The 22,416-nt window shown below is 41.6% G+C and overlaps 1 protein-coding gene across 2 annotated transcripts in view; it reads right to left on the bottom strand.

The window, feature by feature from the left end:
* Nucleotides 1-19,945, bottom strand: part of LOC129782548 (methyl-CpG-binding domain protein 2-like) — a 40,492-nt gene extending 20,547 nt beyond the window's left edge. Inside the window, exons 1-3 of one of the 2 annotated variants that reach the window (XM_055792620.1) lie at nucleotides 19,800-19,945; nucleotides 7,083-7,242; nucleotides 229-366 (exon numbers count right to left, since the gene is read on the bottom strand). In XM_055792620.1, the coding sequence (XP_055648595.1) occupies nucleotides 229-366; nucleotides 7,083-7,242; nucleotides 19,800-19,912 (411 nt within the window). In that variant the 5' untranslated portion in view covers nucleotides 19,913-19,945. Of the gene's footprint in view, nucleotides 1-228; nucleotides 367-7,082; nucleotides 7,243-11,257; nucleotides 11,282-19,799 lie in introns of those variants that run through there. The other variant, XM_055792621.1, reaches the window with a different exon arrangement.
* Between the last annotated feature and the right edge of the window lie 2,471 nt (nucleotides 19,946-22,416).

The raw sequence follows: 22,416 nt of genomic DNA, 5'->3' as shown, positions 1-22,416 counted from the left end.
AATTTCAAGAGGAATGTGGTAATCAGATATGAATGAAGTTTTGGATTAAGAACTATGAATCTCCATATGATGTGACTGTTATTTCTGTATTTTTTGAAATACATTCCTATAAGTAACCTTCAAGATTGGAATTCTCATCTGTAATTGAAGCACATCTGAAAACAAGCACATTTTCAGCTTGTTTCACAACTTACTGAGCAGTAACAATGGAAATAGATTGATTCTTACCTGTCGTGGCTGCTCCGTCACTCGTTGTGGATCACATCGTACTTTGTTGCTAGGATGATTGGTAACTTTGGTGACTGGTTGTTTGAAAATTGATGCAGTTTGTCTGATTGGTAAAGTTGTATTTAAGTCTGGTTTTCCCTGTTAAAAAAAAAAAAAGAGAATTAGCAAAAATTATACATAAAAAGTACACAAACTAATGTTGGATTCACCCTCTTCTACCGAGGCTTTTTTCTGAAGTAAAGATTTCCTTTAAATGCTGCACTTAACTAACCTTTGCAGCCCTCCATTTTAAAAAGAAATTTTTAAAAAAGTAACACTTAGCTGGTTCCACACTTTTCCCCTTCTTGGGAAGAATCAAACTGCTTGAAAGTCCATCTTTTGTTAAAATATATATGTTAATTGTTCAACTGACTTACATTCTGAAAAGAGACAGCTTCACAATCAGATGTCAAAATGAAATCTCCAAAGCTTCATGAAAATATGTTTGTAACAGTTTATAGAGTTCCAAGTCTTAAAGGACAGCATCTTCCTACATAACTCTGGTCACAAATTTCCTAAGCAATTCCTACACCAAACAAATCCTCATTAAGTGCAGCAATTTATTCTGGAAAAAAACCTAAAACTATATCAACTTCAACAAACCTTTTGACAAAGCTAGCTTTTATCAGGTTTGTGAACTGATGATTCCCAGGCATCTGCTATAACTTTACCAATAATATCTGGTCATACATCAAACCCTTAGGCCAATGGAGAAACTAGTGCCTGAAGCCCTCTTTGTAGCAATAACCCCAGAAGTATTTGGGGTGGGGGAATAGAATTCTCCCATGACCCCCAAAACTGATGAAGAAAGAAGATAGATCATCACCTTACACCATTCCAGCTTTTCTAAACCTGTCTCTATCCAAAAGCAGACTGCCAGTTTGAAGTGCTGTGCCAAGGAACAGCACCTCACAGCTTTTTGTTTGTAATCCCATTTCTTCCAAGTCTTGAACACATAATACCAGACTTTTCTGCTTGTGAATTTTGTCTGATATTTTCCTTAACTGAAATAAAATCTTTTTTTTTCCCCCCCAAAGGATACAAGAGTGTGACTGAGAAGACACGTCACTATATTGACACCAGAGAGACACTGAAAATAAATATCCCATGATAAATACTTTCCTAATTAACGTGTAACAAAAAGCAAGTTCACTATTTTGCAGGACAGTCTTAAGCACTTCAAAACAATTCATAGCCATATCTAGTTTCTGACATAGAAAAATGGTTAAGCTTTTGCATTTTATAAGTTTACTGCCAGTCATTCAAAAGGAAGAGAAATAAGTATTTCACATCTCAGAAGTTTCATAATTGGCTGTGAGATCACAGGTCAAAAGTTACACAGTGAACACTGGTATTAGACTCCATCCATGTTAAAAGTTTTTCATTAGGATTTACTTACACTCCTAATTTTGTGAGAGAACGCAATCACTTGGTCTTAGAAACGGGAATTAAATCTCAATCTTCATATCCTCCATATATAGATTATACAATCTGGACTACACAACTTCATAAAACAGACTACATTAAGAACCAAAGAGCACATGCTTGTTCAAAAAGCATTCATTTCTAAGATCAACACTCTGGAATTCCAGATGACAAAAGTCAGAATACTGACTATAGATATTCTGTAATGACCTGTATCAAAATTAGATTAAAAATATGGCAACAGGCTTAGGTTTATTAAGCAATAAGACTTCTCTTCATTGCATCTGTTGCAGATTAAATTCTTATTTTAAAAGTACACATCCCTCTTTTAGAGCTTTGCTAAAGCAATCTGATAAGGTAGTTCCTCCACCATCAGAACACCCTGATTTTAGCATACCTCTGTAATTGCAAGGCGGATGGCTGATGAGAAAAGAGAGTGTGAAGTCATTCTTTCTATATGTGTACAGTGCACAATCTATAAACTAGCAATAAAGAGAGTATAATCTCTGCACTCCACAGAAAGTAATTTTTATCATGAAGACCATTCTGCAGGCAAGCCACTTAATCCCAAAATACACCAGTTATTATATTGGGTGCTTCTATCCAGCTATTTGATTCATCTGCTGGGTGGGGGAACAGGCAAGGGAGAGGCCTCTTGTTATAGCCTCTCCAGGATGACACAGTGCTATTAGATCCTGCCTGGCAGAAAAAAAATAAGGAATTCCTCCATGTATTTCTAGGGAATGTAATTGACAGGAAGAAACAACATAGTAACACTTCACATTTATCCAGGCATCTCAACATAATCTAAATGAAGGGATAGTTTTAAAATTTCAGGCCTCGATTTTTCATGCAGATGGCAAAGGTGGTGATTTATCACGAGTACTATGCGTATTCTTAGTTATTCAACAGTATGACTCCATTCAGACACTCATTTATAGTTATCACTGTAGCATGTTGGGAATCCCGGCTTAATATTGATTTGTTCATCCTCTCACAAGAGCCAGAACACTTTCCCAGATCAACAGAAGAAATATGCCAGAATATTCAACAACAGACAGGTGAATTCTGAAAGAGTTCTAGAAATCTATTCTTTTCAATGGAAGCAGTTCTGATCACAGCTCTCTATTCTTACCACTCCTTTAAATCACAGAATCATAGAATCATTTATGTTGCAAAAGAGCTTTGAGAATAGGCCCCCTTTCTTCACAATTTCCAGGTAGTGCAGTTAACTCATTTAAATATAATAAGGCTAAAGCAATGGAAGTTTTTCTCAGAAATTCAGACATCTACTTACAGCCAGAAACTAACCGATCTCTGTGTCTTGCAATATTACAGCTTTTGAATGGGAAAAGCAGCATATCTTCAGAGATCTCCACCTTCAGCTCCACCCCTAACACGCTGCTGAATTTTGTTTAACTGGAACCAGGGTTTCCATGGCCAGAGCAAACAGCAACAGAGCATGAGTACTTCTGCCTCATTACACTTAACAGTTTTAACCAACCAGAGAAATTACCATTCAAATTAGCATGGAAGTCCTAAGATCTTTTTATACAAAGCAAAAGTGAGAATCTAAATTTATAAGTAAATCTAGACATCAATCTTCACCTAATGTTTCACCCAGGTAGTCCAGGTCCACTAGAAAAATACTTTCGATACTGCGGTCATCACTTTTAGCGTGTGCTTTGCATGGTGGATACTGGTTATGGGCTCCATTTTTTTTCCTCCCCGATGATGACAATAGTAAGTCTAATGTTAGACTTTCTCATATATAATACATTTTTTCATATATAATTAAAGTATCTCTGATGAGCATAGCATCACCAACCAGAGCTAGACAGTAATCACACGTACTTCAATTTGCACAAAGTATTTTGACAATGAACTTTCCTCACACCACATAACTGACACCAGAACCTTGACAGACCTTGCCTATCCTACAAGCTTTGCATTCCCTGATCTTGTGACATCAAGTTCAAAGAAGTATTTGTAGCTTTGAAGTCCATGGCCCCAGTGCATTCTGTGCAGTAGCATCGGTATTAGTGGTAAAATAACTATTAAAACTGACAAAACCAATAATATTACAGAGCCAGCTGCCATATGGGAGATAAATCTGGAAAAGTGAACATTTCTAGAACAAAGGTCTTCATTCATTCAGGTTCACAGAAAATATTTACAGGCTCCTTATGGCCAGTAATGTGACTTAAAGAGAAGTTAAAAATTAAATCCATTAAAATCAGAAAATAAAAAGTAGATTTCTTCAGGCAGTCTGAAAAATCAAGACAATGCAGCTACATTAATGATATGGCCCCCAGAATTAAAGTGAAACCCTGATGAGCTATAAACGATGCAGGAAATACAGGTTCAAGGGCTAGATGGCCCACATACTTTTTATCAAGGCTACATACTAGAAAACGGTCATCAGGATAAACTGTTTAAACGAAGAACAGAGCAATTCCTAAGTACTGTAATTATAATCTCACTACTTTCCTGTTTTATTTCCTCTCTAATCATTGCCACATCTGGGCTTTCTGATCTCATCCTATATAAACAGTCTCTCATTTGTGTCACTGAGTTTTGAACGATAGAAATAAAACTCTAGCACAGAAACTTGCTAAGCTCACCCATCTCCGGCACCTGCAGATCTTGGGATATACAAGGAAAAAAAGTATCACACGTTAACAGGAAGTGACTGATACTCAGAGAAACTTTTTCACAATAAATCATAAGCCAGCCACACATAAGATTTATCCGTGACAAAGGAAAAGTTTCCAGCACATCCTCATAGAAATAAGTAACAAAGATCCCTACAACCGACACCTCTCCTGGAGAACAGAAAGTTCTTTTGAGCTTTCCACCTACACGTTTCAAATGGTCAGACACCGATTACTTCACTTCAGATGGTGATTAAGCTCACAATATTCAGTTTTAGGCACACTTTGGCCTTCAGAAACACAGCCATACTGTGGGCTTCTATGCTGCTTGACTACTATCACAGAACAAAATCTCTTCCTACTCTGGGAACTATAGTAATGTACTAGCCAGCAGAAAAATCAATTCCCTGCTCATTTTTACTCAGTAGGAGTATTTTATGGTCCAACAAGGATTTCCAAAAGAATTTCAGCCCACTACCTTTCCAAAGACATGACTTTCCAGAAGCATCAACATGCCCCGGACATAAAACCATTTTAAAAACTCAGCAGAGGATTTTCAAGCTTTTCAAATCCTTTAATCCAAGAAGTCACTTATAACCAGACAGCATGTTTAACCAGTACTCTCTATTATGTTTTCTTTACAAAATGAAGAATTTATAAGCATATTTTTATAAGCACAGCAGTATGCTGTATCTACTGGATTCATATTCAATTGTATTACTTATTTCATTGTCTCTTCAAAAGCACTGCAAATAAATAAAGTAGCATAATTTGCAAGTGAAATGTAAAAATGGATACACAGAAAACAATGGCAAGATTAGTATAGGTTGAAGCGAAACTCCTCCTGCAGCTTTACCGTAAATAAACCTATCATATATACGCCTTTATTGCCAATACTGAACGGTCAGTATGAATGTGCAATGCTAAGATTGGAGAGAAGTATTTTGCTAGAAGAATATTTCCGTGTTATTTACACTGTTGTACATTTAACATCACAAAATGGAGAGCATTCATTAGCATATATTATCCGCAGTTCCATTTGAAGCCAGGTAGCATTAGTATGTCAATCTTGACATTGAGTTGTAATCTGCTCCAGTTACATGAGAATCTCAAAAGTTACAAGTATGGCAAGACAGCATTTCCATCCACCAGCTGCATAAATCTAACTGCCTAGACATGTCCCAGAAAGAAGACTCAAGTGTATTTTGATATTCCTTCTTGAAACATACAAGAAGCCAAAGGATTTAGAAACATTTGTGGTAAATTGTTTGTACAAAACCAAACAACCTATAAAATAGGAGCAAGTTTATACACAAACTTGCCTATGCAAGTCTGTCTTTTACAGCCCCCCAGCAGCACAGCTGCAAGGTGGACTGGAAGACAACTCCAACCAAACTCTTTCAGTGCCTTGTGGAAAAAAAAAAAAAAAACTCCAGGAAAATGTTTATTTTCATTTTTAACTATCACAGGAATACTGCAGAAATTCCTGAAAGCTCATGAGTTACAGATTCAGTCACTTAAGAAATAATAAATGTTATTTACCTAAAAAAAAAAACCCACCCCAAAAAAAAACCCTTTCCTAATTTTGTATGTAACAGAGCTACTGTCAACAACATTCAAGTAATCTCAGATCATAGGAATACAAAGCGAGCACAGACTCATCTCGATTTTATATACCAAATTTTGTAGTTTCTACTCATGCAAAAAGCATAATCAAAACCTTTCCTTGGACTACCCCTAACTGTTAAATTATTTGAAAGCCTCATGTCTGTGGTAAGAAAATAGTAAATAATTTGAACACACGCTTTAAATAAAAAGAAACCAGCATGAAATGTGTGGTTCCCACATTACAAATGGCAGATGACAAAAACACATCAGTGCACAAGACATACCTATAACTTATTAGGTCATTTCATACACTACTGTAAGTTAAGAAATCCTGGAAAATAGAATATTTTAAAAAGAAAACATTGCAGGTTGTTACAGAAGCCCTTTCAAACTGTCATATAAGGTTTCTAAAGTTTGTCCAGAAACATATTATATCCGAGTCAGCTAAATTGACTTGTCATGTTCCTATGTGCTACATCACTTGTTTCACTCCTGTATGCTTCAGCCTTTTATTTTTAATCTATTATACACATTTTCTTCAGTATTCAAAAGGATACACTGTTGTTCAAAAAGAAATTGACAATAAGAGAACAATCAGATCAATTGAGAAAGGCCCAATCTTAAACAGAAAAACACCTGGCCTTGTTAAGCCACATAGCTGTACACAGCCATCCAGATTTGTACAGATAAATGCATTTGCCTCAGAAACAAGCTTCCTGGCACACACTGCACACATTAAAAATGTGAACTATTTCATCTCAGAACAGGAAGATGAACATAACAATTTGAAGCCTTGCACAGGAGAATCTCTTGGCATCAACAGTCCTAACTTTTCCCATTTAGAAGAACATCATTCAGGTAGATGACTAGCACTGAAGTTCTTAGTCCCAAGCCAACTCCCGAATTACTCAAACTTTTGATTCATACTTAACCTCACCTTGATATTTTTCTCGGTAGTAGCAGAGTATTCCTTCTATTTATAAACTTATGTCTCTACCACTACTAAAAATTAAACATAGATGTACATCTTAGAAGCAGACTGCTTTAAGCAGAAAAAAAAATTGCTAAATGAACTTACAGGAAAGGAAATTCTTAGGATATCCTTAAACACAGTATTTACTAACAAACCTTATTTTGATTGAGAGAATCATTCCTTAGTCTCTGTTTGTTCTTCTGCAATTTACTGGGCATCATCTTTCCCGTTCTGAAGTCAAAACTGCTGAGATCAACAGTGTTTCCCAGGTATCTTGCCAACTGAGGCTTGCTTCTGAACTTCTTACCACTTGGACTAAAAAGAAGAAAACACTTTAGTATGTTTTGTTGTACAAGAGGATACAACCTTGACTTCTTATAACAGGTTCTATACCTTGTTAAATATCTAAAAAGTTTCCATTATCTTTATTCCATGTGGCACGTTCATTGCTGTGTCGGTTAGAGACGGCATACCTGCCCAATCTCTGCATATCCACTCCCATCCTTTGCACAGGATTTGATTTATATGTCAGGCTGTGGGACACTAGGATACACTACACCTTGGGAAGCCAGCTTAGCAGTACAGCTAAACCAAACTCCAGTCTAAGCAGCATAAATGTCAGACTGTGGCCAAGTGCAGGACCCTCTCTGCACAAATGTAAAGCCCATATGCGAGGTTCCAAAGGATGGCTAGCTAAGGCCAACCTCGACTCAACAGCAACCCTTCCCAGCTATCAAACAGCAAGGCATTAAACAGCTGCGCAGGACTAGGAGTGGAGGTGATGTGACATTCTCATTGCTATTCAGTCACTAAGGCTGGTGAGCAAAGCCAGGGAAGTAACTGAGCGACAAGCAAGCAAGCAGCAAGCAAGATGATGCAGAATATGAAACAGGTCCAAAGCTGCCACTGTGCATATAGATCCCACCATAACAATGAAATCATATGGAAGTGGTAGGGAAGTTATTTAAATCATCTTCATTTGGAATTACGGAATTATTTCTACCCAAAGTCCCAGCTGATGTTTCTGAGTAACATCAACAAACATCCCATTTCCAGTTATCCTAAGGATGTGCTACATCTACCAGTCTTTCAATCACAGAACCTTCTATCCTCTCAACTCTACCTCATTCTCAAGCATACCGAACACAGTCACACACGTCGTGCACACTGCTTGCGCTAAATACACATTTTATCCATGCGTATTTTCACTGACTTCACTGGAGATTCCTGTAGACTTGCTAACTAGTCTGCATGCCCTGTGTGCAAGGCATGGCTAAGCAGCACCTTACTGACAAGACGCTACATAATTCATTTCACGGTAAGGGCCAGCGGTGTGCTGCCCCCCGACTTACAAGCTCAGCAGAAAATCAAGCATCGAGAACTGCTCTGTAAAACTCAAACTGCAACACCAGTTTGCAATAGCAACTCAGTAGAGAGAGCTGTGAAAATGGCTTAAGACTCCTCATGTGACATCAACAGTCCCTTGGTCCAACGCAAATCTTGACCCAATGAATCAAGCCAAGTGTCAAAATCCTCCCAACTACTGAAACCCAAAAGCTTAACTGAGCTCAGAGAATTTTCACGCTACTTCCTTTCTGCAGAAAACTACTGAAGATTTTTTTTGTCTTCTTCACTTTTCCAAAGAGGGTTTTTTTGGGGGGTTTTGTTTGTTGGGTTTTTTTTAACTTAAAAATGCCTTGAGGCAAGAACTTCCCCACTGAAGAATATGTACTGAATTCTGGGAAAAAATAGCTAATGAAGCCAAACATTTTTCAAAGTCATTAAAATGAATCCAGAAATATGGAAAGACATAATTAACAAGCGGTAAAGGGTGGGAGAAAAAGACTTAAAACAGATCACAATCTGAAGCTAACCTCCTCGAGGATGGGTGTGGGAGGGAAAAAAAACCAAAACACCCCACCACACATATGGACACACACACCCCACCACAAACCTCTTTTCTACTTCTCATAAACCAAGAATTGAAGCTATGCTATAAGCCAAACTAAACAAAACACCAGTTTTATTTTAGATAGTGCAGATTAACACTCTGGCTTGTTAACAGTAGAAAAAATTCTGTGCTGAAGGTCAGAGACAGAGTAAGGCTTTTGTGGGGCAAGGAAGTTTGCTATTAAAATAATCTGACCCATTGCCTTTCATTCCTATTCAGGCACCTATAAGAAAAGATCAGGATAAAACCCTGTCAAGAATTGCTGGCTGCCTAGCTAAACATCCCGGTTTCCCAACAGACTGGAAGGGTTGAATTTACTGAATAAAGCCTCCTGTTACAAATTGCTTTCCCAATGAACATAAAACACTGAATGAAAAGGAGAAAACAATGACTATAAGCAAATCCTGAAGCTGGTGTTAGTATTCTTATTTATTTTTTTTTAATTAAAACCTGTACACACAGAGTCATTTTAGCCCGTAACTAAGTAACTACTAAAAGCACATAGAAAATAGAAATTTGCCATCCTACATCTTCTTCTATTATATCCTAATTTTGGTACCAAAGATGAAAAATGCTTTCATTTTTCCCATATCACCACCTTCTGTTGTTGTGTAAGAAGCTAACAGACTCTGCCATCAATACAGCACTCTTTTTACTAGCTTTCCTCTTCAGATTCCTTGTACATAAATGCTTCACATACACCTCAAAGAAATTCAGAATTTCAGCAGTGAGCAGTTATCAGCCTAGCTTCACTAAAAATTCTTCCTGTAGAACTCTGAAAACAGATTTCACAAATAAAAGCAAATTTTATAAATGCATCCAACATTTTTATTTACAAATCTATTGTTTCACAGGTCTTGTTTGTTTGTTTTGTTCAGTCATCCAAAAGCAAATCAAAGTATATGATTCAATATTCCATACTGGCATCTGCATGGATCATCAGTAAGACTGGTATTAAAGGCTATTCCAATCCAAAGCGTAAAATCTACCACTTAACAGTGAAACTCTTAGCAGGGACAGACTGCAATCCATTAGCAAAATATCTAGATTTACCTTAATCTCAGTGTCAAGAAAAACTGTGTTTTTGTGCTGAGATTAAAAAACTAAAACATGCCAATTAAAAAATAATCCAAGACAAAAAAGAAGCTACAGAAAATGGGCATTTTTTTTATCCTGTCCCATAGCTTTTGGTTCTCTGTTTTCCCACACCAGTGTGAAGGATGATAGACTTGCTCTGTCTGTCCTTGACCTGACATGACGAGAGGAAACAAAAAGGCAGGCAGAGAGCAATCTGCCCGTCTTAGCTTTGGTTGCCACTTCAGTCAAGTACTTATTGTGGACTTTTTTTTACGTTTCCCATATTCCACCACTCATTGCCCTACTCCTTCCCCAGATGTTGCTGCCTCCAGTCAGCACTTGGTGACCACAGCAGCTTCCTGTCTCCACAGAAGTATGTTACTCCTTTGCATCCCGCTACATTCATATTGTAGTCAACCCATCTTTTCCTTCCAAGTGGTGAACCACCCAGCTGCCCTCTCTGAGAAAAAACAGGAATTGTTTTTCTTAGTCCTTAAATGCATAGTTTTCTATTCCTTATTATTTTCATCCTAAATCATGCCCTTATCTTTAAAGTCATTCAATTTCTCCTGATTATTTTCTGATTCTCACTTGTTCTGATGATGTCCCAGGTATGAAATTTGCTCACAATGCATACACAGCACACGTCATTTGTGCATCCAAGATACTAAGAACAGACTGGTTCCAAGAACATCATCCATGCAACTCCACTAGTAGCTTATGACACCCAAGAAGCCCTTGTTTTAACATAAGGCCCATACCTTAACCATTATACAAAACCTGTAGTATTTTCCATTCTCCAGCTTCAAGGAAATCTAATGACACATCATTGAAAGTGAAGTTCACTGAAGTCCAACAGACTGAGTAGCATTCCTTCTGCTTACTGCAAAACATTATTTCAGCACAAACTCTAAAACCTAGTCAATTCTGCTATGAAACTACATTTCATTTGATTCCATATTTCACAAAAGCCCCTATCCTTAATTGTTCTTCATTTCAGAGTTTCAACAAGTTCATACGATGTCAAAACACTGGAAAAGTACACGCTTTGTAAGCCTTCTGGTTCAACCTTGGTAGCTGGCAAACAAAATACCCACCAGCCTTCTGTTCAGTTTCAAGGCTGCAATTTTTTCTAATGTCATCCAGACCTGTCATTTCGTATGTCAGACCTTTGCCCTGTTCTAAGAGGGGGATGAATACATGAGCTGGAAGGATTTGAATAAACTCAAAACTGTATTTCCACTCCACTTGTATTAGTTTTCACATATATTCATTTTTTCACTAACAGTAGCTGTTACCTACTTTTTTTTTCTACTTTGAAAGTGCAGGCTGTCAAACCACTAAAGTAATGCCTTCATTTCTGAATCATTCCCAGATTATCTTCGGTCTCCAACGTGCTCCTGCTGCAAAGCTTTCTCTTACCTGCAGAGAAAGCTCCATGAGGTAAAAGTCAAATAAAAGGCCTATTTGCAGAGGCTTTATTTGAGCATCTATTAAATAATTAGTATGCACTAATGGAAAAGAGTGAGGTTATAGAACCTATTTAAACCACTATGTCTACATAAAAGCCTGCTACTTACATATCTTGGTTGAAACTAAGAAACAGCATATTCTTTTTTTTTTTTTTTTCCCTAAAAGTGTTAAAACCAAGTTTAAGTTCAAACTTAGTTTTGAGTAGAATAGAAAGGCAGAAGGAGAGGTATGAAGCTTTCTTCTCTCCGAGAAGGTTCTTTGGATGATGCTCCGGAGATATCTTAGAAGTGAAACTCAAGGGGACATTCAAGAAAACTCAGACTTCGAAGTCACACTTGCTGCAGAAGATTTTTAAAATGCATTGCTCTGAGTTCACATACATGAAAATTTCAACTGCCACAAAAGTCAGAAGCCTGGACCACTACATTATTTTAAGGAAACATTACATGGATATGGGAGAAACCGGTAAAATTTGCACTCATCCACATGTTCTGCACTTTCATTAATTTTGCACTGACTTCTTTCATATAAGCAGCAAGTGAAAGTGTTCTTTCAGGGTGCTGTGACAGAGCGAAGCCTCTGGTCCAACTAAATTGCAGCGTGCCCCAACATTGAGACAATTTAGCATTGCAAGATCAATATGAGATTACACAGCAAGATCTCCACATAGAGTTTCAACAATAAGATTGTTGTAAGATTGTTATTTTTACAAGCACTAACCAAAAAAGTTACAAATATTTTGTCTTATCTAAAGACAGTAAACTTTCTATAGGTTTTTAAAAATTTTATTAACTTTCAGTAGAAGTTTCAGGGGGTGTGTGTGGGTCCATCAGAGATATTATATTTAGTGCACCTGACAGACTTAGTTCTACGTGTGTATCAGCACTTAAAAATTTATCCTGTCAAATTAAACACTGTACGATGTTTATTAACATAACCAATTAACAAAAACCAGCACTCCTCAAAAGATGTGATGCGCAACAACCTCTGAAAACTATTATTTCAATGACACTATCAAGGCTCAAATCACATTATACAAGATTAAATGAAGAACACAACCCTTCACCTCTAGCTACATGCTTGTGCAAATTCACATATATACAAATTGAAGTTCTTAGTGGGCTGAGGATGATTATGTCATATAATGAACTTGCAAGGAACGTTATTAAAAAAAAGACACTTTTCAGATCTTTCCTGTGAAGCAGCAGAGCAAGCTAATTAACATACAAGGAAGTTACCTTTAATTTTATCATACAGTAAAATCTACTTGATACTAGCCTATCTGGCCCCCTCCTCAGTTCAAAACACGCAGCAAGTTTACAGGCAAAATAGTAGTGTGGCTTATTAAAACAATAACCTTGTTGGCAGACATTTCTAGGTTTGGTTGCTTTCAAAAAAATGTTGGCAAGCTATCTTCTTTTTTTTTTATTTGAGCTTTTGCTTGCTGGCCCTCCCCATCAAACAGATTTTAGAGGAAAATTTCAACCATAGCAAGCTAGATGCTCCAACAGCAGATGATAACAGGGAAAACATGCTGTCTCCACCCAAGTTTAAAATGTCTTGCTTTTAAAAGCAGCTCTAGCTTTACAGTTTTGCCACAGTGGCTAAAATGATAAGAAACTGAAGAAAGAGAAAGTGTGATTTCATGGTTATTAAAACTACAATTCATTCACTTAAGTTAGTGTTTACACCCTCTACTTCAGCACCGCAGGGTCAGTCTAAAAAAAAAAAAAAAAAAAAAAAAAAAAAAATCAGTCGTGCCACCTACCCCAAGGTGGCCAACAGTTGCACAGATCCTGGTTTCTCAGGATCCCATCTGGCAGGCTGTATTCTGACCTAGGGGAGGGCTGAACTGCCACATACCCATGAAGGGGAACAAAAATGCTGAACACTTTTGAAAAGGCAAAGCAAATTAAAGACATCTTCATTTGGCTACCTAGGCAAAGTATTTCTACCAGTCAATCCCCTCCATAGGTTGGGAATGAAGCCCAGGAAGGTAGGGAGGTTGAAAATATATTTGAGCATTTCACAGTGTAATAGTAAATACGACCACAGAAATTCCACAAAATTAGTTGTTTGATCTTATGTTCAGGGGAACCTAACATTGGACAGCTGCTGACAAAACCTCCTAAGGGAACATGACAGATTTGTTCAGGATATCAAAACTGCTCTGCAATTGTTGGAGATCTCTTTCCTCAAAGATTTTTCTGCAAATACTCAAACACATGCTTTAAGATGTTTGAAGATTCAGTGAAGAAGTCACTGCATAAATGGCATAACACAATACATGTTCATGCTTTCAAAGGAGTTCAGCATTTGGTATCTAATTTCGCTTGCAACAAAAATACAATTTTTATACAATACTACATGTAGCTTATACTACCACACTAAATCACCAACAACAATTGACACCAACCAACTGTAAAAGGTTAATTTCTAGATTGTTATTTACTCTTCCATTTATGGAAATATTTTGGATTCATTTATCAGAATCTATTTCTGTTTCCTAAACAACCTGACCAGCTCCTTTGCTGGGACAGAGGACTGATTCATTGTGCCCTTGTAAAATGAAGTCAGTTACCACTGTGACTTTGTAATAATCATTATTATCATTCAGCACAGGGACAAATTCACCCTATAAAGAAAACAGATTTATTTTACATACTAAGACCCTATTAGGCAGCACAGTTCAACCAGCACACCGGATGCTGCCCTGAACTTAAGTAGGGGAGATTGTTACCACGCTTTTTCAGAATCAGTGCAAGTAATTGAGCCATGGAGATAAAAAATAACACCTGTTCCACTTAAAACTTCCTTTTTTCATTCTCCTTCCAACAGGCAAAACAAAAGGCAGCCAAAATACTCAAACTAAAAGCTAATGATGGTAAGAGAAAGCCTACCCAAGAAAACCTGGGCTAACTTGTTTGTTATTACCATTGTCCTTGTGTTGGTTTTCACTTAAATTTAGAAAAGCAGTACAGTTTCCAGCAGTGAAGGAGAAATGATGCAGCCATTCAGAAGGGATGAGAAGAACAAGATGGCAACAGCAAATTCTCCTCAGTGAAGGCCAGCCCCTGAGCTGGGTGCACTGCAGAAAAAAGAACAGGAGCAGCACTAAGAGATTAACATGCGGCTAATGGCAGCAGGTTTTTTCTTGCACAGAAGGTGAAGTACAATCTCAAAATGTAGACCTCACTATTAGGACTTTTTCTATGCTCTAATTACCTTTGGAAACAAAAAATCAGTAAGTTTATGTATAACATAAGCACAACTCAGCATCACACAGGAAGTCATGACTTGCTCGCTTTCAAAGACAAAGTAAAGGTCTCCCTAAGGAGAAAAAAAAAAAAAAAAAAGAGCAAAGGGGGCACCCAAAAAAAAAAAAAAAAAAAGGCAGCACAGAATTAACCTAATCCTACTGTCACTGGAAACTCTCCTGCATTTATCTTACTGGAAAAGCTTTTGTAGTTAAACTTAACAGTTTATCAGAATTCAGTGAACACTGTGTCAACTACTTGGCTTTTTTAATCTTGACTAGAAAAAAAGTAGAGTAGTTCTTGCTTGCTTTTTTTCCCATGAAGAACAAATGCATCAAAACAGAATTTTAACTTGCTGCTGCTGTGAAAGAAATAATTTCATGCCAGAGTTTAAGAAACATTTTTCAACAGGTAAACGCTCTAGGGGGTTATATACACTAAAGGGATTTTACCAACAAAAAGAAGGGGTAAAGAAAAAAATAGCTGAGATACCCATGTTCAAAGTTCCTAGTTTACTCAGACTTTTGCAGGACTTTGGAAGCATGACTGAGTCTTTTGGCAGGACAGCAGCACCCCCTACCTCATCATATGCTGAAGAAATAATACCTTAAAAAAAATTATGATGCCAATTTACTACAGTATTAGGGTTTACACAAATAGTAGCAGAGTCACTTCAAAAAGGCTCTTTGTACAGGTACAGTTTCTCAGAAAACTTTGATTACAATGAGACAACAACAGTTAGGACAAAGTGGAGACATGGATCACAAGCACAGCATATTGACTTAAAAGAAAAATCAGATGTATAGCTTTAAATGTAATCTCCTGTCTGTAAACAAAGTGAAAGAATACTCTCAGATTATCACTCTGCAGATATGGGGAAGACATTGGACTTTGCAGCAAAGACAGACAAGTAACTCAGAACGAGGACTTCTTATTCTTGAGGATCAACAAAAATTGCCTTTCAGCTCGCCTTTGCTGTGAGTGCTCACTAAATTTACAGTATGGACAAAATGGTCGTTAAGAGAACTCCTGCCTTCTTTAAACTAGAAAAAGACACATATATTCCTGGGAGCTGCTACGTATCTCAAACTGATTCAAAAGAACACTGTTTCATTTTGGTACCATCGTAATCTTCTTTATTTTAATCCATATCATTGTCGCTATGAATAGCCCTTGCTCTTGAGACAGAACATCTGTATTTATGACAGTACGTGCTCGAGCTACAGGCAATGCACATCAGACCGACTGCCAGTAAAACCCTCTGGGAAGTTACCTAATGTGTGGATTAAGGTCTAATCCAAGTATTTATTCTGAGAATGTTGTGCTGTTTTTTGCATGTCCTACATTCAATATCATGATTTTTAATGCACTATTCTCTAGCCCAAACAAGTTTATGTCACTAAATATAGTGATTCTTTCCTCCCCTAAACTCAGCTCCAGAATAATTAGATTTTTCTCCATCACAATTAACAAGGATTCTGCAAGTGGAGCCAGACCTCTGGTATCACCTGCGCAAGCCTACTATCCTCAAAGCAAGACACACACAGAAATCTATTTCTTCTGACTGTTTGTATAAAATTAAGCAACCAGAAGTTTAAGCCAATTATTCTGAAGACATATAAACTTAAAATGCAACGTACACTTTTGCCATTATCCTACAGTTGCCAAAAAAGGGTGGCATTATTCTTTAAGTGGTCATGCCAAACCCTGACTCCACAGGCTTTTAAGGAATATTAGTCTGTATAAGGCACACAAACCAAAACCCGCTTTGTACCCAACTACATATTTTAACAACGTAGCATTTGTTAACATTCTTTTCCTTTTTTTTTTTTCCCCTTCCAACAGAACTAGAGTGACATAACTCCTTTGAATGTATTTGGCCTGCTCTACTTACTGGATCAAAACAGATTTCCATTTGTTTTAAATATAGCAGTGCTGAAATCTGCCTCATAGCTATAACAGAATGAAAGGGGGGGGGGGGGGGTGGGGAATGATAAATTTCCTATGCCAGTCCTGCCTGCAGCCACAAAACTTTTTTTTTTAAACTTGTTTTACTTTGGTTGTGCAGAAGTAGTCCTGTTGCTGAACAGAAGTTATTCCTCTAGACATAAATGACTACTTATTTTTCCAAACCTGTAATCTGTAGTGAAATCAACAAACTCTAAACTATGAGCTGTTTGGTAAGTTCTGAGTTTCAATTTTGCGGTTGTTTGGCAGATGATCTGCATCACTGCTAACCATGCTGGAAGGCGTCCTAAAATTTGAAACGTTTATTCCTACCACTTTCCCACATTAAAAAGACAGAATTCTAGAGTCAGTGATGAGCAGATTACAGTCTTGCATCTTCAACAAAAACTGTGTTAAAGAGTTTCTTAACAGGGCAACAGCAGCAGCAAAATCTGAAGGATGAAGGCTCAGATCATTACACAGAAGGAGCTAACCTCAAAAGCTGTGTTTTGATCTAGTACAGTATACATGAAGTATTTCCACCACACCCCTCTTAATAGCTTATTTATGATAATCACAAAGGTCAGAAAACTCATAGATATATGTGAAGGGGGACAAAAAACACCCTACCAGAAACTACGGGAGGTGTTTTACTTCATCTGAGCAGCTGGATCACATCTTCCTAAAACATGACATGTAAAAATACCATAAAGCAGTCCTGAAACAAGTGAGTTTCAAAATGCAAATAAGGTAGATTGCAACATATATTAATCTTGCAAGAGTTGTTCTTAATTACCATTATTATTATTTAGACCATCACAGTAAATGAAGCTTTGTCCAATGCCTTTTGGCATTTTTTTCTAGCCTTAAGAAATCATAAAAAACCATAAACCTCAGGGTTTTAGTCAGTTAACTAAGGCACTTTAATGAACTTAATGAGGTTACATATCATTCTTTGCAAAGCCAAAACTAAAACCTGGAAATACTAGAACTTGCTGCATTTTCCCCCATGTTTTCATAGTTTAACTAAGGATCTGTATTAGATAAAACACCAACACCCCTACATTCTGATGGAACAAACATGTGGCTAAACTCAAGTGTTTTTAAAACAGGCCATTCTGAGCAAATAGCTGAAGTTACTTGGACCTTCTACATTAAATATATTCCAACACAGTCAGCAGTGACTGTCTGGCTTGAGAAAAGTCTGGCATTTAATTCTGGAAAGAATAATCCTATGCAGACAGTTCAGTTTAGCAATCTGCAGAAAAACAGGACCCATCCAGAAAATTCAAGGACTCAAGCACAATCTTTCAGACAGGCTTCACAGGGCAGCACCGAAGAAAGGAAAGGCAGATGCAAAGAGATAAGACAGTGATGCCAGATGTTACCCAATCATCTGCTGCAATATTAGCATATGGTTGGGAGCACGACTCAGACAAAGGCGGTAAGACAAAACCAGAACTTGTCTAAAAAGGTTTTCAAGCGGATTTATTCAAAAAGCTCACAAAAAAAAAGCAACGTTCCTCCTCCACATCTAGCGATCCTTTTGTCAGACACTGAATTTTCTTTAGCAGCAGGCACGTGATGGGTCAAATGATGCCATATTCAGCACTGACAGAAACCGACTTTTCCATTAGCTGGCATCTGAGAGGGAGCAAGTATGACTTCCCACTCCTCCAGCCGGGCAGCAGAAAGACCAAATCCATTCACTGCTACAAAAGGAGACTGCTAGGCCTGCTCAGAAACAGCGATGTTAGGGAGAAGTTTCAGGTGTGGTTCATCAGATGCACACAGAGCTATAAATAGAGGCGCTGTGGGTAAGAGGTTAGCCATTGCAGAAGACAGCTTCTTCTGCTGTGCAGCAGGCTGGACTTACAGAAGCAAGGCCTAAGAGCAAAACTTCAGAATTTATTTGATTTCTCCCTTGAGAAAAGAGCTATCCTTTCAGTTTCTGAAAGCAAGCAGGAGGGTGAAACAAAATCAGGTTGCTGTTGCTTTTCTTGGGTTTACTATAACCTGTGCAGTAATAATGAGAGCGTTTTGCAGTGGCAAGACTTCTCCGATTTTTGCATGCCCTTAACTTTGCTAAAATCTCAGCTGTTGTTGCTAATGGTAAGCTTCCTAATTAATTTGGGGCAGGGGGTGGGGTGCACACATCCCGCCTATGAGCTAACTATTTTGGTTGGACCTCTTGGATATAGATCATGGCAACTCTTAGTTTAAATGCAGGGGGGTGTTCCCTTTAGGCTGACCCCGCTCTTACTGAAAAGCCGGGCTTGGGTGGATTGTGGCGGGCCAGCACGCAGCACCACCAGCACCCCTCTCCCAAAGGAAAACCGGGTAGGGGGGCTCCTTGCAAGTCTCACTAGCTCCCCGGCTGCCCAGCTGTCAGCCCCGCAGCCGGCCAGCCCAGCACTGGCAGGGAACCACGGAGCATCGCTACCTGTACGGCTGGCTGCCCGGGGCTCCTGCCCACACGGCAGAAGGAGCCCCGGCGGAGGGCGGGGGAGGGGGGGCTAGCCGCCAGCCCACCCTGCGGGCGCCTCTCCCCGAGACCCCCGCCGCCAGCCGCACGGCTCCCGCAGGCTTCAGCCAGCCGGTCCCCACGGCCGCCGCCGGTGCTGGGCTGCCTGAGGAGAGCCGCCCATCCGCCCCCTCCGCCGGCACCGCCGCTCGCCTCAGCGCGGCCATGAGGGCCTCTCCCCGCAGCCGCCTCTGCCAGGCGGGCGGCGCCGGGAGGGCACCGAGCTCGGCCGCCCTGCGGCCCCTGACAGGGGAGCCACGGCGGGGGGGGCCCGGCCCTCTGACAGGCGGGCGGCGGCGGGCGGGAACAGGCCCCATCCTCCCCCGGCCCCTGACAGGCGGGAGCGGACCGAGCCCCTCAGCCGGCCCCGGCAGCCGAGCCACGGCGGGAGGCGAGCGGCGGCGGTTCCGTGACAGGCGGGCGGCAGGAGGGGACCGGCCCTCTGACAGGCGGACGGGCACCGGGACTCCCCGCGCCCCCCGACAGGCGGGCGGGCACCGGCCGCGACCCTCCCCGCCGCCCCTGACAAGGGGGAACCCGGGGAGCAGATGGCGGGGCCGGGCGGCGGAGCAGCTGGCGCCGGTCCCCACCCGGGCCGGCGCCGTCCCGCCGGTGAAGCGGGCTGTCATGGGCCGGCACGTACCTGAAGTAATAGACATCACTTTTGCCAGCGCTGAGGCCCGACTTGCGGATCACCTCTTCCTTCTTCCAGCCCGGGGGCAGCGCGGGGCAGTCCATCCTGCCCTGCTTCTCCATGCACCGGGCGCTAGGCCCGAGGCGGCAGCGGAGGAAGGGATTCCCCCGGTACTCGCAACAAGAGCTTTATTGTTCCCGGACACGGCCGGGGCCGGGACCCCCTGGCGATGGCGGCCGCGGCGCGCTGTTCGGCGCCAGGAGCACGGGCTGCGCGCGCAGCCGGCGAAGCTCTCGCCCGGCGTCCGCTTCCGCGGCCGAGCCCCGGAATCCGTGTCAGCGGCCTAGAGGGGCCAGAGCGGCCAACCTTACCGACCATAGAGAGCGCCGTAGGCAGGACAGAGCGGCAGCGGCGGTGCCGGGCCGCCGGCGGCCGCCTGAGGGAGCGCGTTACGGAGGGGAGCTGCGCCGGGCCGGCAGGGCTCCGGCTCCCCGGCGGCGGAGGCTGGAGGAGCCCGGAGCGGGACGGCGCCGGCAGGTGCTGGGGAGGGAGGAAACCGTGGCGCGTCCCGTCCCGGTTGGCCCCCAGCGTGAGGGAGCGCGGCGGGCGCCCGGGGCCGGTCTGGGGACGCCGCCGCGGCGCTGGAACCCACCGGGGCAGGGATGCCGGCATGCCATAAGCCCGCCCTCGCCCGTGTTCTCCGCCGAGGTGCCCATGCACAAAGCACCCCTGCAGCCCCCACGTTCAGTTTATTTGTGTCCTCCGCCCCCCTCCCCGCCCGCCTTCCCCTCACCCGGCCGGGGGCTGCCGGCCCTGCCGAGCTCGGGCCTCGCACCACGACCTAAACCCCCGGCGGCCCCGCCGCAAAGCCCAAAGCGCACACCCGAAGGGCTCTGCGTCCCCCGCGTCCCCCTCAGAGCCACCCGGGGGCGTCCCCTCGGGGTGCCGAGGCCCGGACGGCTGCGGAGGCCCCGGTCCTCCCCGGCGGCGGCGCTAGGACCTGCGCGGCGCGGCCGGTCGCCTCCTCCCCGGGGCGGGCGCAGCGCGAAGGGGCCGCAGTGCCCGCCCCATGTGAGCGCAGCTGGCGGCGGGGCGGGGAGCAATGGTGCCGGCTGCGGAGGGGAGCGGTGGCGGCGGCGCGCCCGCACCCCCCCATTTGCCGCTAGCCGGGGACACGCGTGGGGTTCGGAGGGGCAGGGACGGCAAGGGCTAGCTCCCCGTGGCGCCGTCCCGGGGCAGAGCCTCTCCTGGGCAGCCATAGCCTCTCCTGGGCAGCCATAGCCCCGGCCGCTCCGGCTGGCGTTACCGCCGTGGTGCCGCTCGCGGCCAGGGGCCGCGCCCCCAGAAGGGCACACGGACCGGGCTTGCGGCTGGACTGTATCTGCTCATGGGGTTATTTTCACCTCAGGGAAATAAACACCTTTTTTTCTTAAATTTTTCCTTTCTTTTTTTTTTTTTTTTTTAACCTTGGCTGGCTTGTTTTTGTAGCAGGGTTTGCTGTTTGTCAGATGGAGATTTGCCATCTTCATTGGCCACCTCTGGGAAAGGCAAATATCTGATAGAGCTGTCTGAAGCAAAGACAAGACCAGATTATTTTACAGAAATACATTAAAAAGAAGTTTCAGTAAAAGGATATTGTATCAGTAAAGCGATGTTCTAAACCAGTTCAGTGAAAAACAAATACAACTGACCCCCCCAAAACTGGGAGTGATTAGTTGTTATGGACAATTTACACTCTTTAAGTAATCCTAGAATTAACGCAATGCGAGAATTAGCATAAAACTTGTAAATTTTATAGTCTTCTTGTAATATGTTTATTACTCTGAATTAACTTTTTAAAAAATTGTAACATTGCATGTAAATTGGCGAGTAATTTTTAATCTGTTCATTTGCTTTCCCCGCAGCAGGCCACAGCAAGTCCATATCAGCAAGAAGCGCAGCACGCAGAGTGATTGTGCACATTGACTTGGACTGCTTTTATGCACAAGTAGAAATTATCCGTAATCCTGAATTAAGAGACAAGCCTTTAGGTTTGAGTTACTTTGTTGTTAATTTGGAGATTATGTGTATTCAGGCAGAAAAAAAAAACTAAGGATGTGAGTAAACTGAGGATGTGACTGTGTGGTGAGGTACGCCAGAGCCTGTAACCACATCCAGAGTGAGCAAGGTGCAGTCTAGACTCTGTGTGGCTCTGACTACAATGTTAATAAATCCTCTTGAGCACAAGTACAGGCACTTGCCAACGTGTCTGAGCAGTTCTGGGGATTGAAGCTGGTTTATAACATGGGCATAGAGAGGGCTGAGCTCCCCAAGTGAGCCAGAGCCTTTTGACACAGTCATGCTTAAAGCACGCTTTATTTCACCCAGGAGTTAAGAAGGAATGTGAGGCAGTCGGTAGTGTCTTATGATCAGTGAAGAAAGTACATCCGAAAATGACTATTACATAAAGAGCACTTTCATGGGTAGGTTGCCTAAAAAGGCCCAAAATTGAGAGCAACCATACAATGGGAAAAAAACATCTATAAGGTTTTAAAATGTTCTTACCATCCAGTAATTAAATCAAGAGATCTGTCCTTCTCGTGGTCTTTGTAAAATAAGACTGTTGTGTTGCTTTGTCTGCTTGTTC

The sequence above is a fragment of the Falco peregrinus genome, chromosome W (genome assembly GCF_023634155.1).
Source record: "Falco peregrinus isolate bFalPer1 chromosome W, bFalPer1.pri, whole genome shotgun sequence".
NCBI lineage: Eukaryota > Metazoa > Chordata > Aves > Falconiformes > Falconidae > Falco > Falco peregrinus.
This window is presented reverse-complemented; position numbering and strand designations above follow the sequence as displayed.